The 14,755-nt window shown below is 38.3% G+C and overlaps 1 protein-coding gene across 1 annotated transcript in view; it reads left to right on the forward strand.

Moving 5' to 3' along the window:
- SCYL2 (SCY1 like pseudokinase 2) overlaps positions 1 to 14,755 on the forward strand; it is a 75,942-nt gene that overhangs the window by 44,563 nt on the left and 16,624 nt on the right. Inside the window, exons 11-13 of the mRNA XM_042781829.1 lie at positions 5,738 to 5,851; positions 9,621 to 9,753; positions 10,981 to 11,099. Coding sequence (XP_042637763.1) covers positions 5,738 to 5,851; positions 9,621 to 9,753; positions 10,981 to 11,099 — 366 coding nt within the window. The remainder of the gene's footprint in view (positions 1 to 5,737; positions 5,852 to 9,620; positions 9,754 to 10,980; positions 11,100 to 14,755) is intronic.

Below are 14,755 nucleotides of genomic sequence, written 5' to 3' on the forward strand. Positions count from 1 at the left end.
TAGGCATATGGATATTATCCTATCCCTGACAGCATTGTACTTCAGGACAGATCTTGAAACATCCTTTGTGATGATGAATGCCATGCCATTCCTCTTCAAACTGTCATTCCCGGCATAGTAGATCACATGGTTGTCTGATTCAAAATGGCCAGAGCCAGTCCATTTCAGCTCACTAATGCCAAGAATATCAATCTTTATGTGTTCCATTTCATTTTTGACAACTTCCAATTTTCCTAGATTCATACTTCGCACATTCCATGTTCCGATTACTAATGGATGTCTGCAGCTGTTTCTCTTCAATTTGAGTGGTGCCACATCAGCCAATGGAGGTCTCAAAAGCTTTACCTTTTCCATAGGATTAAGGCTGGGTTTACCTTTTCCATAGGATTAAGGCTGGGTTTACTCAGATGATGCAGCTCTTTCCCAGTCCTATTTTAAGAGCCTTCTAACCTAACAGGACTATTCATAAAGTTGCACGGTAATGTATCAAGCAGTGTTTCTTTGCTATTCATAAGGTGTTCCCTGGCCAATTCTTTGAGAAGTGGACGGCCTCTTCCTTCTTCCTAGTCTGTCTCAGTCTGTAAACTGGGCTGATACCTGTTCACGGTTGACTTTCCCAGTGCTAAACGTCGTCTAATGTCCTGACTGCTGCTTCCATTGGCACCGATTGTAGAACCAAGCAGCGTTAATTCTTTGACAACCTTAGTCTTCTCTCCATTTATTGTGAGGCCGCTCATTGGTCCAGTTGTGAGGATTTTTGTTTTCTTTATATTGAGACGTAATCCATACTGCAGACTGTATTCTTCAGCCTTCATCAGTAAGTGCTTTAAGTCATCCTCACTTTCAGCAAGCAAAGTTGTATCATACTGGAGAGTAGTTAAAGCGAATGGAATAAATGATGAAGTAAAAGAATTGAACAGAAGATTTCAAAGGGCAGGTTGGGAAGACAAGGTAAAGTATTACAGTGAAATGTGCAAAGACTTGGAGTTGGAAGATCAAAGAGGAAGAACACACTGTACATTTTTCAAGTTGAAAGAATTGAAGGAAAAATTCAAGCCTTGAGATGTGGTATTGAAGGATTCTATGGGCAAAATATCGAACAATGTAGAAAGCTTCAAAAGAAGATGGAATACACAGAATCACTATACCAAAAAGTGTTTGTTGATGTTCAGCCATCTCAGGTGGTAGCATATATTTAAGAACGGATAGTATTGAAGGAATATGTCCAAGCTGTAGTGAATGAATTGGCGAAAAACAAGGCTCTAGGAGTTGACAGAATATCCACTCAGATGTTTCAGTAAATGGATGCAGTGTTGCAGACACTCACTTATTTATGCCAAGGAATTTGGAAGACAGCTATATGACCAACCAACTGAAAGAGATCCATATTTATGCCCAATCAAAAGAAAGATGATCCAACATAATGCTGAAATTATTGAACAATATCATTAATATTATGTGCAAGTATAATTTTGCTGAAGGTAATTCAAAAACGATTGCATCAGTACAACAGGGAGCTGGCAGAAATTCAAGCTGGATTCAGAAGAAGATGTCAGATGAGGAAAATCATTGCTGATGTCAGATAGATCTTGGCTGAAAGCAAAGAACACCAGAAAGATGTTTACCTGTGTTTTATTAACTATGCAAAAACGTTGAAGTGTGGATCATAACAAATTATAGATAACACTGCAAAAAATGGGAATTCCAGAACACTTAATTGTGCTCATGAGGAACCTGTACACAGGCCAAGAGGCAGTTGTTGGAACAGAACAGAGGATGTTGAATAGTTTAAAATCAGGATAGGTGTGTGTCAGTTTTGTATCTTTTCACCATACTTATTTGTTCTCTGTCCTGAGCAAATAATCCAAGAAGCTAGGCTATAGGAAGAGGAATGCAGCATCAGTTTGAAGGAGACTCATTAACAACCTGCTATATGCAAACAACACAACCTTGCTTGCTGAAAGTGAAGATGACTTGAAGTACTTACTGTTGAAGATCAAAGACTACAGTATGGAGTACACCTCAATATAAAGAAAACAAAAATCCTCACAACTGGACCAGTCAGCAACATCATGCTAAATGGAGAAAAGATTGAAGTAGTCAAAGGTTTCATTTTACAATGATCCATAGTCAACAGCTGTGGAAGCAGCAGTCAAGAAATCAGTGTATTGCATTGGGTACATCTGCTGTAACAGACCTCATTAAACTGTTTAAGAACAAAGATGTCACTTTGGAAACAAAGGTGCATCTGACTCAAGCCATGGTGTTTTTGAGAACTGGACAATGAATAAGGAAGATTGCAGAAGAATTGATGGATTTGAATAGTGGTGTTGGCAAAGAATATTGAATGTACCATGGAATGCTAGAAGAGTGAGCAAATCTGTCTTGGAGAAAGTGTAGTTGGAATGCTCCTTAGAAGCAAGAACGGCCAGACTTAGTCTCATACTTTGGTCATATTGTCAGAAGGGACCAGTTCCTAGAGAAGGATGTCATGCTGGATAAAGTAGAGGGTCAGCAAAAAAGAGGGAGACCCTCAACCAGACCGATTGACACAGTGGCTTCGGCTGGGTTTAAGTGTGGCAGTGATTGTGAAGATGGTGCAAGAGTAGGCAGTGTTTTGTTCTGTTGTACACAGGGTCACTAAGAGTAGAAACTGACTCATCAGTGCTTAACAACAACATGATTCAGAATTTGGAAGCCCTTATAAAGAAAATAAAAATCTTTTCTAAGATGACCATTTGTTAACATTTTGGGATCTATCCTACAATTTTTTTCTTTTTCTTAGCATCAAGACAGATATTTATATGTACCCTTTAAAAAAATTTGGATTGTAACACTGTTTTATTTTTCTCCTGAATACCATTAAACCTTTTACTAAAAGGTTTTGTAAAAAGTGTTAATATTATATTAAATCATATGGATATTGAATTGTCTTTACATGACTTTGCACTTGGTTTTCTTTCATTGTGAAAGATAGCAAAATTTTAGTCAATCACGGGATATTAGAAGGGCAGCATTTGCACAGGGAGATAGCTCACAGGGCAGGAATGCATAGGAAAGAAGTACACAGGGAAAAGGTAACCACAGGGAGGAAGTGGGAAGAGAGCTGTTACATTATGGGGATTGCAGTCACTGTCTTGAAACTGTAATGCAGAGCTGCCTAGACACTAGGACATGGAGTTGTTTCAGAGCAGCAGTTTATTGGCGCTCCTGGACGAGGTTCTCATGCCCTAGCATCAGGGCCAGAGAAGTCTCACCCCCGGGCAGGGGGCATGGACTTTTATAGACACAGAGAGGACCTGTTTGGGGACACCAGGGGAGTGACAGGGTCCTCTAGGGAAATGGCAGGTTCCATTTAGCTGTTAGCATGGGTCTGCACTTAATTAGCATGAGGGGGCTTCAGAAGAGGAAGTTTGTCACTGCATGGGACTTTACAGTCTGGGCGGGTTCTGTCACTGCGGTGGTCTTATCAGGCTGTCTCATCAGGGCCTGACATCTGGAGGAAGCTGCCAACTGACATTTTGGGGCTTGGGTTTGCTTCAGCCTAACAGGGTTTGCTTCAGCCTAACATTCCAACCTCTTTTAATGGATAAAGGGTGACGTGATCCTCTTAGCTTCTTCCTGCTGAATGGGGTCGAAGAGGGGGAGAAGGGTTTCATAGGTTGGAGCCTGAGAAGCTGGGGTCGTCAGTTGGCAACTTGACGTAAGGGTGTAGGAGAAGTTGATTTACTGCGACTCAAGAGATTTCTTCCAGTCGGCTTTGGAGAAACTTGAGGATGCAAGGGGCAAAGAGAAAAAGGAGAGTTATTAGTACAAGTGGTCCGATAAGGGGTAATAGCCAGGCAGTCAGTGGTGACTGGAACCATCCAAACAGTGAAGTTTCTGTGTTGCGTTGGTTGCATAGTTCCTCTTTTAGTCGAGTTAATGTGTTAATATTCTGTTCCACTAGTCCAGATTCATTAATATAATAACAACATTCTTCTCCCAGGAAGATGCAAATTCCACCTTCCGCTGCAGTTAGGAGGTCTAGAGCTCTCTGGTTCTGCAAAGAAATTTGGGCTAAAGAGGTTAGTTGTCGCTGTAGGGAGGCTAAGGAGTCAGCAGTGGTTTCAAGTGCAATTTCGAGACGGACTTGGAAGTCCTGAGCCGATATTATGCTGTGGCTCAAGGCTCCGCCCGCCATTCCTGCTGCTGCAACAGCAGAGGCTAGGCTAATACCTATCATGATGGGTGTGAAGGCAGCCCTTTTGATTCTAGTCTCTTGTAGTAGTCAGGAGACTTCAGATTTTTCATAGAGGGTGAGTTGGGGTATTATGGTTACTGTGAAGCAGGGACCTGGAATGGTGGAATTTAAACATTTAGTTAAAGTTCCATTACACCAAAAGAAAATGCCAGGTGGTGCAGAGGTGATGGAAATATTCTGTGGTGTTTGGTTAAAGGTTTTAAGTGCCCAAAGGGGTATATGTGATAGAGGGGTGGTGCATGAAGAGTTGAGGGTAGGAGTAAATAGTGGTGGAATTAAATTGATAGGTACAGCTGCAAGTAAGGGTCATTTGAGTGAAGCACAAAGGAAGCAATGTGAAACATATAGGTAAAGTCAGTATAATTGAGGAGAGATAGGGAATATTGGATGATGTACATCCAGGAGGGTGTTGGAAAGGTCTGGACTTGTGTCAGGTCGAGAACTGTTTGGGGATCTCCTTGGATCTGTTTTTGTAGGTTATGTTCTTGGGAGATGGCGGTAAGAACTTGTGTAAGGTTGCGGGGGTTGTGGATTGTTCATTCTATTTTGATGGTTCCTGCGGGTAAGGAGGCAAAGCCATTGTAATAAAGTTTTCCTATAACTCCATCTGCCCACCTGCCATTCTTTGGATCGCTAATGCGGAGGTGTAATCTCATGGTTTTAGTGAAAAATGCTCCAGAGTAATCTCCGGAACTATGTATTCTGCATGACCAATAATAACATCCTCCATAGGTTGAGGAGCTTTGGTTGCATTTGGGATCGGATTGGTCATATGTAAAACAGAGGTAGGGGAAATTACTGGGGAATACTGATTTGGGGAAATGGGTATTTCTAGTTGTGTTGTATTTGTTGGTGGGTAGTCTGCCTGACCAATACGCTGCAGGGACTTTTGTCCCTCCCAGACTGTAAATCTCCAGACATGGTTGGGTGGGAGTTTATTGGGTTTGGATATGGGTTCAGTATTAGTGAGGGTCAGTAGGATGAGGGGTCTGATTAAGATGGAGTTTAATTGGACCCAGCATTTGGCATGTATCCTAACAGAAACAAAATGTGTATGAACTGCTGTGTGTATGGATGTGTATGGAAATGTGTATGGAAAATGAATATGCTCTATAAACTTTCACCTAAATCATAATAGTGATATAAAAAAAGATAGCAAAACTTATATATTCTTATTTTTTTTTTTAAATGAGGAATTGTGATATCAGAAAAAGAGATTAGGAATGAGACCAGAGAGTTTTGATATACCATATGCTAGTTATATGTCCTTATATGGTCTTCTGAGCCTGTTTCCTCATCTGTAAAATTGAAAAGTGATAATAACTATTTTTCTTTCAAAGAGTTGTGGAGACAGCCAAATGATATATATGAAAGTTTATTTCAAACTATGTGACAGATGAGCCCTGCAAATATAACTTTTATTTTTTTAAATGTGAGAGAGAAGGGATGAGAGAATCTTATCTAAAATTGATCCCAGATTTATTTTCTTACTAGGAACTCTGTCTAAACATCATTCCAACCTTTGCAAATCTTATAGACTACCCGTCCATGAAAAATGCTTTGATACCAAGAATTAAAAATGCGTGTCTACAGACTTCTTCCCTTGCTGTGAGTAATTGCACATTTTTTTTTTTCTTTCACTTCTCAGTGATTTAAATTATTTTCTTTTTGTTCAGCAACCTTTTTATTGTTTGTTTATGTATTTCTTCTTGACTATAGAGGTAATTTATATATGCTGTAAAAATGAGCAATAACTATAGTTTTCTCTGGTGTATAACTTACAAGATTGCATCTCTGCCTTACTCCTTGTCCTTTCACTTTGAGTGCCTCAGTATAAAATGTGTAAATGATTTTTTTTTTCTGCTTGAACTCCCAGTTTGTTTTGTTGGTAGTTTTAAAATAATCATGAGAGCTTAACTTGTTATATTGCCTAAAAACTTTTTGAATAGCTTTCTTTCATAAAGTCTTTAATTTTATGTTCTATCTCTAAAGTTTTTAATCTGCCACTTATTTGCCTACTGTCAAAAAGTAAAGAGTACAATAAAAGAATAAGTTAATATGAATACAAGTGGGAGAAAACAGTTTTACTAAAAAATATAGGCCAAGGGTAGTTGAATATAAAATTTTAACACTAAGGTACTTGATAGTTCAAGGAAGGTACAATAATAACTTAGTTCTTATTATCCCCTGTATAAGGTACAAATAAATGCTCCCTATCTTTTCTCTAACCCTAAGTTATAGCAGTAATTTATCATAAAAGGAACATTGCATAATCTTTTCAAATAGCAGCTTTAGAAAAGAGGGAGATATTCCCTTTGCCTGACCACTTTTCATATTGATGCCTGATAATAAACATTTTATTAAATTTTTATTTTCTAAAGGCAGTTCTTTGGAGATACCATCCATTTTTATCTGGTGTAATATGATTTTAAATTTTAAAAGTTTAGTACCTTAATAGAATTATATGCAAAGGCAATTTAAATAATATCTTTTCTCATTCATTTTCGTTCCTGCTTTTTGCTAGAAAGGCTCTGAGATGGAGCACATAGACCAAAACAGGAAGAAGTACCCTTATTGACTGCAGTTAACAATGGACTAGAAGTCAGAAAGCCTAGTTCTTACTTTGACTCTGCTGAAACTAGCCCTGTGGCCTTGGGCAAGTCACGATACCTCTCTGCATAAAAAGGATGTGAATGCAGTCCTTTTCTCTGAAATTCTCAAATTTTTTGCCTGAGCATTCAAAATAGGTGGCAGTAATACACAGCCTAGGAAACCCTATGGGCAGTTTTGTCTGTCCCATACGTCAGTATGACTTGATGGCACACAACAATAGGAATATGCAGCTTAAAATTCAGTTTTCAAAATGCCCTGTAAAATTTTTCAAAACCATAGTATGCCTTATTTCATACCAGTATAAATTTATCTCGATATACATACTTTATTTCAGTCCTAGTAGGTTTGCAGAGTGAAGTGGGAAGCATGGGTACTTGAATTAAATTAATGGCCAGTGCTGTTTTTTCTTTTCTTTTTTCTTTTTTTTGCGATACCAGCTGAGCCCTGAAAGGCATCTTGTTTATAAGGAATTATAATGAATGCATTATAATGGTAATGCTGGAATGAATTTTTGCATTTTATATAGTGATTTCAGTGTTCCTATCTTCATTGTGACAAATGTGAATTCCAGAATTGGATTTATAGATCTAGACCTCTACGGTTTAAAAATTCTGCCTTGGAAATTCCTGAATCACAATCATGAGTTCAAATTGTATATCTTAATACTGTTCCCAGATAGTAAAGAAAAATAAATTCTACAGAGAACTACATAAAATGCTCCAAGAGCTGTATTTAATCATGACTTACATGACTAGTATTTTATACATCTTGAAAGAAAACAAAAGTAAACTACTGTTTCCAGTTTCTCTTAAAATCTCTGTATGCCAGTAGAGTGCAGGGATTCCTTATATAAAACTAACTGTAAAAGAAAGCTAAGTCTTCAAATATCTTTTTGAATTTATAGTATCTGTTGTATTTGAATTTCAGAAAATAGTTGTACTTTATTTTTCAGAAATAGGATTTTTTTTTCATCTGTCTTATAGAAATGTGCTTTTTTAACCACAACCAAATTAGTTTTGTTTGTATTGTGTGGTTGTTGTTATGTGTTATGTCAGACCCGACTCATAGTGACCCCTTCTTGAGTTTCCGAGGCTGTGTCACTACGGAAGTAGATTGCCCAACCTACCTTCCGAGGAGTGGCTGGTGAGTTTGAACTGCCAGCCTTCTGGTTAGCAGTCAGATACTTTAGGCACTGCACCCCCAGAGCTCCCATTTATCAAAATAGTCAAGTGAATATAGAACTTTGATAACATAGCATTTAAATTCCAGGTTTTAGTAACTATATTAAGAGTCCTATCTAGAAATAGAAAACTTTCTATGTAGAACAAATACAAATATGCTTCATGTATTGTTGAAATACCTAATTTAAGAATAAACTGAGCCTGAGTTGAAAAATACTGGAATTGATCGCTTGGTAGAGAGAATGTAATCTTTTTTACAACTGAGATGTCCCCAAAGGAATGTTTTTAGTAAACACATACACGGGTATGTGTTCCTTAACATGTATAATGCAGTCTGTGAAATAGGACGTTATGTAATTTGGACATTGTATGAAAACCATATTAAAACCTTCTGGGGGCCTGCTTGCAGTTGTTCTCTCTACCTCTGCTGCTGCTGCTGGAGCTGCTGACTGAGGCCAGAGGACTAGGTGTTGGCAGCAGCAGTGACTGAGAGGACGAAGGTGGGAGTGAAGCAAGACGAAGTGAGCAGACACAGGAGGGAAGGGTGCCCAGCCCTGCCCGCTGTTCTGCTTGTCTGAGCAGCAGGAGTAGCCCCAGACCTGTAGCCATTTGACTGTTAGGCAAAGCCCAAGGACCTGCACCTAGAGCCATGTCCTCTGCCTTACCTGCCTGTATCCCACCTGTGATCCAGTACTGCAAAAATCTGAGTTAAGGTTTTTAAAACAATTGTTGTTATGTGCAATGGAGTCGGACACAACTCATAGCGACCCTTCTTGGATTTCCAAGGCAGTATCACTACGGAAGTAGGTTACCCAACCTTCTTTCCGAGCAGTGGCTGGTGGGTTTGAACTGCCAGCCTTCTGGTTAGCAGTCAAGTGCCTTAGGCACTACGGTACCAGAGCTCCCATTTAAAACACTTAGGGGGAAATAATAAACAAAAGGAGAGCTGCTTTCCCTTTTGAAAATTAAAAACAAAACAAAAAAAACCCTTATATGACCATAGACATATTACTGTCAGACATTGCCCAAATGGACTTTTAAGCCATGCATGCCTATGTAAGAACTTTGGTGGTAAAGTGGTTAAAGCGTTCAGGTGCTAACCAAAAGCATGGTAGTTTGAACCCACCAGTCACTCCGTGGGAGAAAGATAAGGCAATCTACTTCCATAAAGATTTATAGTCTTGGAAATCCTATGGGGCAGTTCTACTCTATCCTGTAGGGTCACTCTGAGTTGGAATTGACTTGATGGAGTGTGTTTGATTTGGATTTATACCTACATAGTAAAACTCAAATCTTAATTAATTTATTTAAAATGTTGCAAAGTTGAAGTCATTCCCTTATCTAAATAATGTCCTGGTGTTATTTGTTATTTATTAAACAATAACTGTATGTTATTTATTAAACAAGGTAGGAAATTAATAAATAAATAAATTTCTTTTATTAATAAATGATAAGAGCTTTTAAACCAACTTTTTATTCTTGAGATTTTAGCATATATATCTATGTGAAAATTAAATTTATGTTTAAATGTCTTGTTCTAGATTGCAAAGACAAATGACTAATGCCATTTATCTCTTAAATAGGTTCGTGTAAATTCATTAGTTTGCTTAGGAAAGATTTTGGAATACTTGGATAAGTGGTTTGTACTTGATGATATTCTACCCTTCCTACAACAAATTCCATCCAAGGAACCTGCAGTCCTTATGGGAATTTTAGGTAGCTGAAAACTTAATGTCATTTTATGCTACTTTATTATTTTATAATCATACAAATAAATCTTCTAATTTATAAAATCTTTGTACTCTAGTAATTAAACAATGCTGGGATAAATACCACAGTATACTTATCTTTGTGTTAATTTTAGCAAAAACAGTAGAACCTTGACATTTGCAAAGGGTGGGACATTTGGGGATCCTAACTTCACAAATACCATGATAGCATATAGGTTTCCCCATCAAATGGTTCATAAAATTAGTTCTGTTCCTGGAGTCACTTTGAACAAGTTTTTTTTTCATCTATAAAATGATGAAATAACATCATGATAGGATTCTTGTGAGAATTCAATGAGACAGCTGAAGAGAAGGTACTGAGCATGGTGCTCAGCAAATAAGCACTTCGTAGCTACTCAGTACAGTGTTCTTTGAATATACAGGCCATGTGTACAATAACAGGAGAATAACAAGAGATAGTGTATTCTAAAGCTTTGGATTACACGTAAAGGACTCAGAGCATAACCACAAAAAGGATTCAGAGAATTAGGAGCAAATGTGCTCATTGTGCCAAATGAAGGCTCTGTGGAATGGATGTTAAAAGCAGGGCCTTGAAGGTCAACTGAGTGGGTGAGGCAATAGGAAAGGATAGTGTAGGGTTTTGTTAGAGTAGAAGCTTCAAACATGCTGAGTTTGATTTGCTGAAGTGCACCTATACATGCATGCTTTGAAACACTGTATTTTCACATATAATATACTCACCTAAACAGCGTGCACATGTGCATAATGTGAATAGCATGCATGAGAGACTAATGTACAAGAGGGTTGCATGTGTTGCAGAGATATATAACGTGTATATTACTTGTGTAAAAATACAGTAGATGCTTCAGGTTTGAGTAAGAAGTCTGGAATGTGTATTTAGATGTCATCAGCATTTAAGGGCATATATAACCATATTGCTGCACTGCACTATAAGAATTGTACCTGATTCTAATAACCTTTTAATGTTAGGCTATCATTAAATACACTCTTCTGACCCCAAAATAACAATGTCATGATATTTAAATATGGACTGATGGTAAAGGCTGAAATCACTCTGTATGTAAGTAGTGTTAGGAAAACTTTATAACTGTACTACTGCTTATCAAGAGATTTCATGTATGTACAGTGTTTTCATGATTTCTGTTAATCGATGGTATTAAATTACAAAATGTATCTTACTCTTTTTTATAAGGTATTTATAAGTGTACTTTTACTCATAAGAAGTTGGGAATCACCAAAGAACAGCTGGCTGGAAAAGTATTGCCTCATTTGATTCCCTTGAGTATTGAAAACAATCTTAATCTCAATCAGGTAGGAATATTATTTATACTTTATTCAGTTTACTTTTTTTTTCCATCATTAAATATATAATTAAAATATACATGTAAAAATCGATAAAACAAGAGAAAACATGCCAGAAGGGTTAAATAAAGAAGATTTGTGGGTTCAAAGTAAGAAAGTGTATGAGGTAGAATTTGAAGGCCTCTTTGGGAGATAGGAAATAAGCAGGATTTTGAAAGATGTATAGGCTTTGGGGCTACTTCATATTTGGGGCTGAGAAGTTGACGTGAACAAAGACAAAGTCACAGCTTTGGGGAATGTATTATTTATTGGTACATAACAAATTATCACAAATATAGTGGGTTTAACCAACACCTGTTTATTATCTCACAATCTCTGTGGGCTATTCAAGCCAGGGCATGGCTTGCCTGGATCCTTTGCTCACTATTTCGCACAAGGCTACAGTCAAGGGCTATAGTCTCAACTGAAAATCTCAACTGGGGAAGGAAACTTCTAAGTTCTCATTGTTGGTAGGATTCAGCTCCTTTTGGGGTGCTGGACTAAGGGCTTCACTTTCTAACTTTTTTTTTTTTTTTTTTTTTGGTTTTCATTATTGTTGCCTTTCTTAATTGATATCTTTATAAATCCAATCTTTATTTGTCTTTGGGAGTTGGAAACATTCCATATAAACTTACAGGTATATTTTAACACATACATTTAAAAAATACACAAATCATAAAAATTTATTCCAATGAAGAAGAGTTAGATGACTTTTGACATTTTGTCAGTTGCAGTAGTAGCTCTACTTGTGAAGGTTTGGATCATCTGGATTATTCCTAGGAATGGGATGACATTTCTAGTCAGAATGTTAGTGAGAGTCACCTGTATGGTCCTTTTTTTTTTCCTTCATATATTTTGCACTAACATCTCGATGCTTCTCAAATCTGCTTATCGACTATAGCAAAGCAATCAGCATTTTGGTCCACATTTTCAAAACCACCCTGATTTAGTATAGAAAAATAAATCTATACTTCAGTTCTCTGAACAGCAAATCATATAATTGAGTATCTGCAAGTGAACATCTGAGAATGATAACATCAGCAAAATATGTTCTGCAACACTGCATGTGGTACATAGTACTGATGTTACCCAAAACCAACCAAACTCACTGCCATCGAGTTGACTCCAACTCATAGCAACTCTGCAGGTCAGAGTAGAACTGCCCCGTAGGGTTTTCAAGGCTGTGTAAATCGTTGTGGAAAGACTGTCAATCTTTCTCCTGAATAGTGGCTGGTAGATTCAAACTGCCCGCTGTTCGGTTAGCAGCCAAGTGCTTCAATCAGCTGTGCCACCAGGACTCCGTTACTAATAATAAGAGGTATCTCCCTCCGCACCCTCCCCCCACACACACACACAAAGGGTGGTTATAAGTGCGATTCTTTGTAGCTCAAATACATCATAAGTTGGGGACTACCGGTAGTCCAGTATGACGGGAGGGGAATAGGGAGAAAAGATAAATTAAGGCTAAATAGGTAGACTTTAAATACCTATCTGGTTTAGGTATTTGAACTTTCAAGATGTAGTAAATGCTTGAGTAAAGGGGTGATGTTTTCAAACATTGCCATTGGATTCTCTCTCTCTGCATGACTGTTTTTATGTGCTTGAGTTTTCTTTGACATTATAAACTCCTATGGGATTGCTATGAGTCAGAATTGACTCAGTGGCAGTGCGTAGTGGGTTTGGTAGGCTGGTAGAATATACCTTTTTCTCCATTACATCCCCAGCACCTAGCACAGTGCTCAAAACACAAATGTTTGTTGAATTAAAAGAAAACTTGAGGTATAGAGTAGAGACAAGGCATTTTGTTCATAGTAGCTGGTGTTTAATGAAGTGTAATGGAAGACAGTGGTAAGCATTACTTTTTAGTGAGAGTGTCATATTGACAGGCAAGATTCATAATTAAAGGCTGAAAGTGAATGAGTAATGAAGGAAGTGGAAAGTTGGAAGTTAAGCAGGAGAGTATTTAGCACTGGGGAGAGTGCTCAGTGAATGGAGTTTTGGATGTAGAGAAATTTATAAAAATCAGATCAAACACTTCATTTGAAGTAATAGAATAAACTTCAGAAAGCTTGTATCCCTGGTTGTCATTTCTTTTGCTTGATAGTTTCTCCATGTCTCAGATAGCAGGGTTGAGGTTAGGTTTAGCAGAAAGGCATACAACTGAGTATTGGTAAAGAACAGGATGATAATATGACTAAGACAATACTCAACTTTTTTCATTTCTATTCTTCTTATATTTCTGATTCAAGGTATTTTTTAAAATATTTCTAAATTTTTGTTTTAGTATGTGTAATTTCATTTGAAATGTTACTTTTCTTCAGCTTTCTGGTTGATATTTTGAGGGCAGATTTTCATTAGCAGAAATATTTTGACTCACATCTATTGATATCTTGCAGTAGTTTAGCACGGATGTGGTGTCTTTTCCTAGTCATTTCGTACTTTTCCTAATCCAGATCTCCCCTTTTCAGTCAGTTTTCACCTCGCCTGGGCAGTTTCCTGTATGGATGGTTGTACTGATGGGGAGAGAAGGTGTTAGGGATGTGGTTACCGTGTGTGTCTCAGTTCTCTGGTGCTGCTGTAGCAGAAATACCATAAGTGGGTGGCTTTAACAGAAGCTTGTTTGCTCACAGTTGAGGATGCTAGAAGCCCAAATTCACAATGCCAGCCCTAGGGGAAGGCTTTCTTTCTCTGTCGGCTCTGGGGGAAGGTCTTTGTCTCTTTAGCTTCTGCTTTCTGGTTCCTTGGAGATGTCCACATGTGTATTTATCTTGTCCATGGTATTTACCTTAGCTCATCTCCGCTTGCTCAGTTATACTTATTCTCTTTTTTGATCTGACTCAAGCTGCTAACTCAAAATACACCCTATACTAATCCTGCTTCATTGGCATCTCAAAGACAACCCATTGCCAAATGGGATTATAACCACAGATAAAGCGCACTGCCATCTAGTCAGGTCTGACTCATAGCGACCCCTCATTGGGTTTCCCAGGAGATATCACTACAGAAGTAAATTGTCCAACCTTCCTTCCAGGGAGTGGCTGGTGGGTTTGAACCACCAGCCTTCTGGTTAGCAGTCAGATGCCTTAAGCACTATGCCACCACAAGCATAGAGTTTAGGATTTATAATACATAGCTTTTGGGGACATAATTCAATCCATAACAGTATATCTTGTTTCTTTTTTCACAGGATCCTTAATTTCCCCCTTGTTTCCTCCTTTCCTTTCTCTGCCTCATCTTTAAGGGAGCCACTCCCTTTCATCTTTCTGATTCTCCCCCAGAAGCAGTGTTTCTCTGAGGCTATAACGTTTAGTCCCACACACTGTCAAGCCCCTTTGCTGCATCCAGTACTTTGAACCAGCAAAGCCTGACCTGTGTTCAGTAGGGCATTTAATTTTGAGACTTTCTCTTTCTGAGGATGATTAGTCTGTGCTGCTTTAAGCCCTCTGCACTCCTCTGCTCCTTGCCCTGAGTTTGTCCGGCCCCTTCTCCCCTGGGCTCTTCACCCATGGCCTGGCAGTGGCAGGCCCAGGAGCTCTGTTGGAATTTTGTTTTTCCTCTACTAACAGAAGCTCTGGTGGTGTAGCGCCTAAGGCACTTGACTGCTAACCAGAAGGCTGGCGGTTCAA

The sequence above is a fragment of the Orycteropus afer genome, unplaced genomic scaffold, assembly GCF_000298275.1.
Source record: "Orycteropus afer afer isolate SDZICR_OR568_19922 unplaced genomic scaffold, OryAfe1.0 scaffold00177, whole genome shotgun sequence".
NCBI lineage: Eukaryota > Metazoa > Chordata > Mammalia > Tubulidentata > Orycteropodidae > Orycteropus > Orycteropus afer.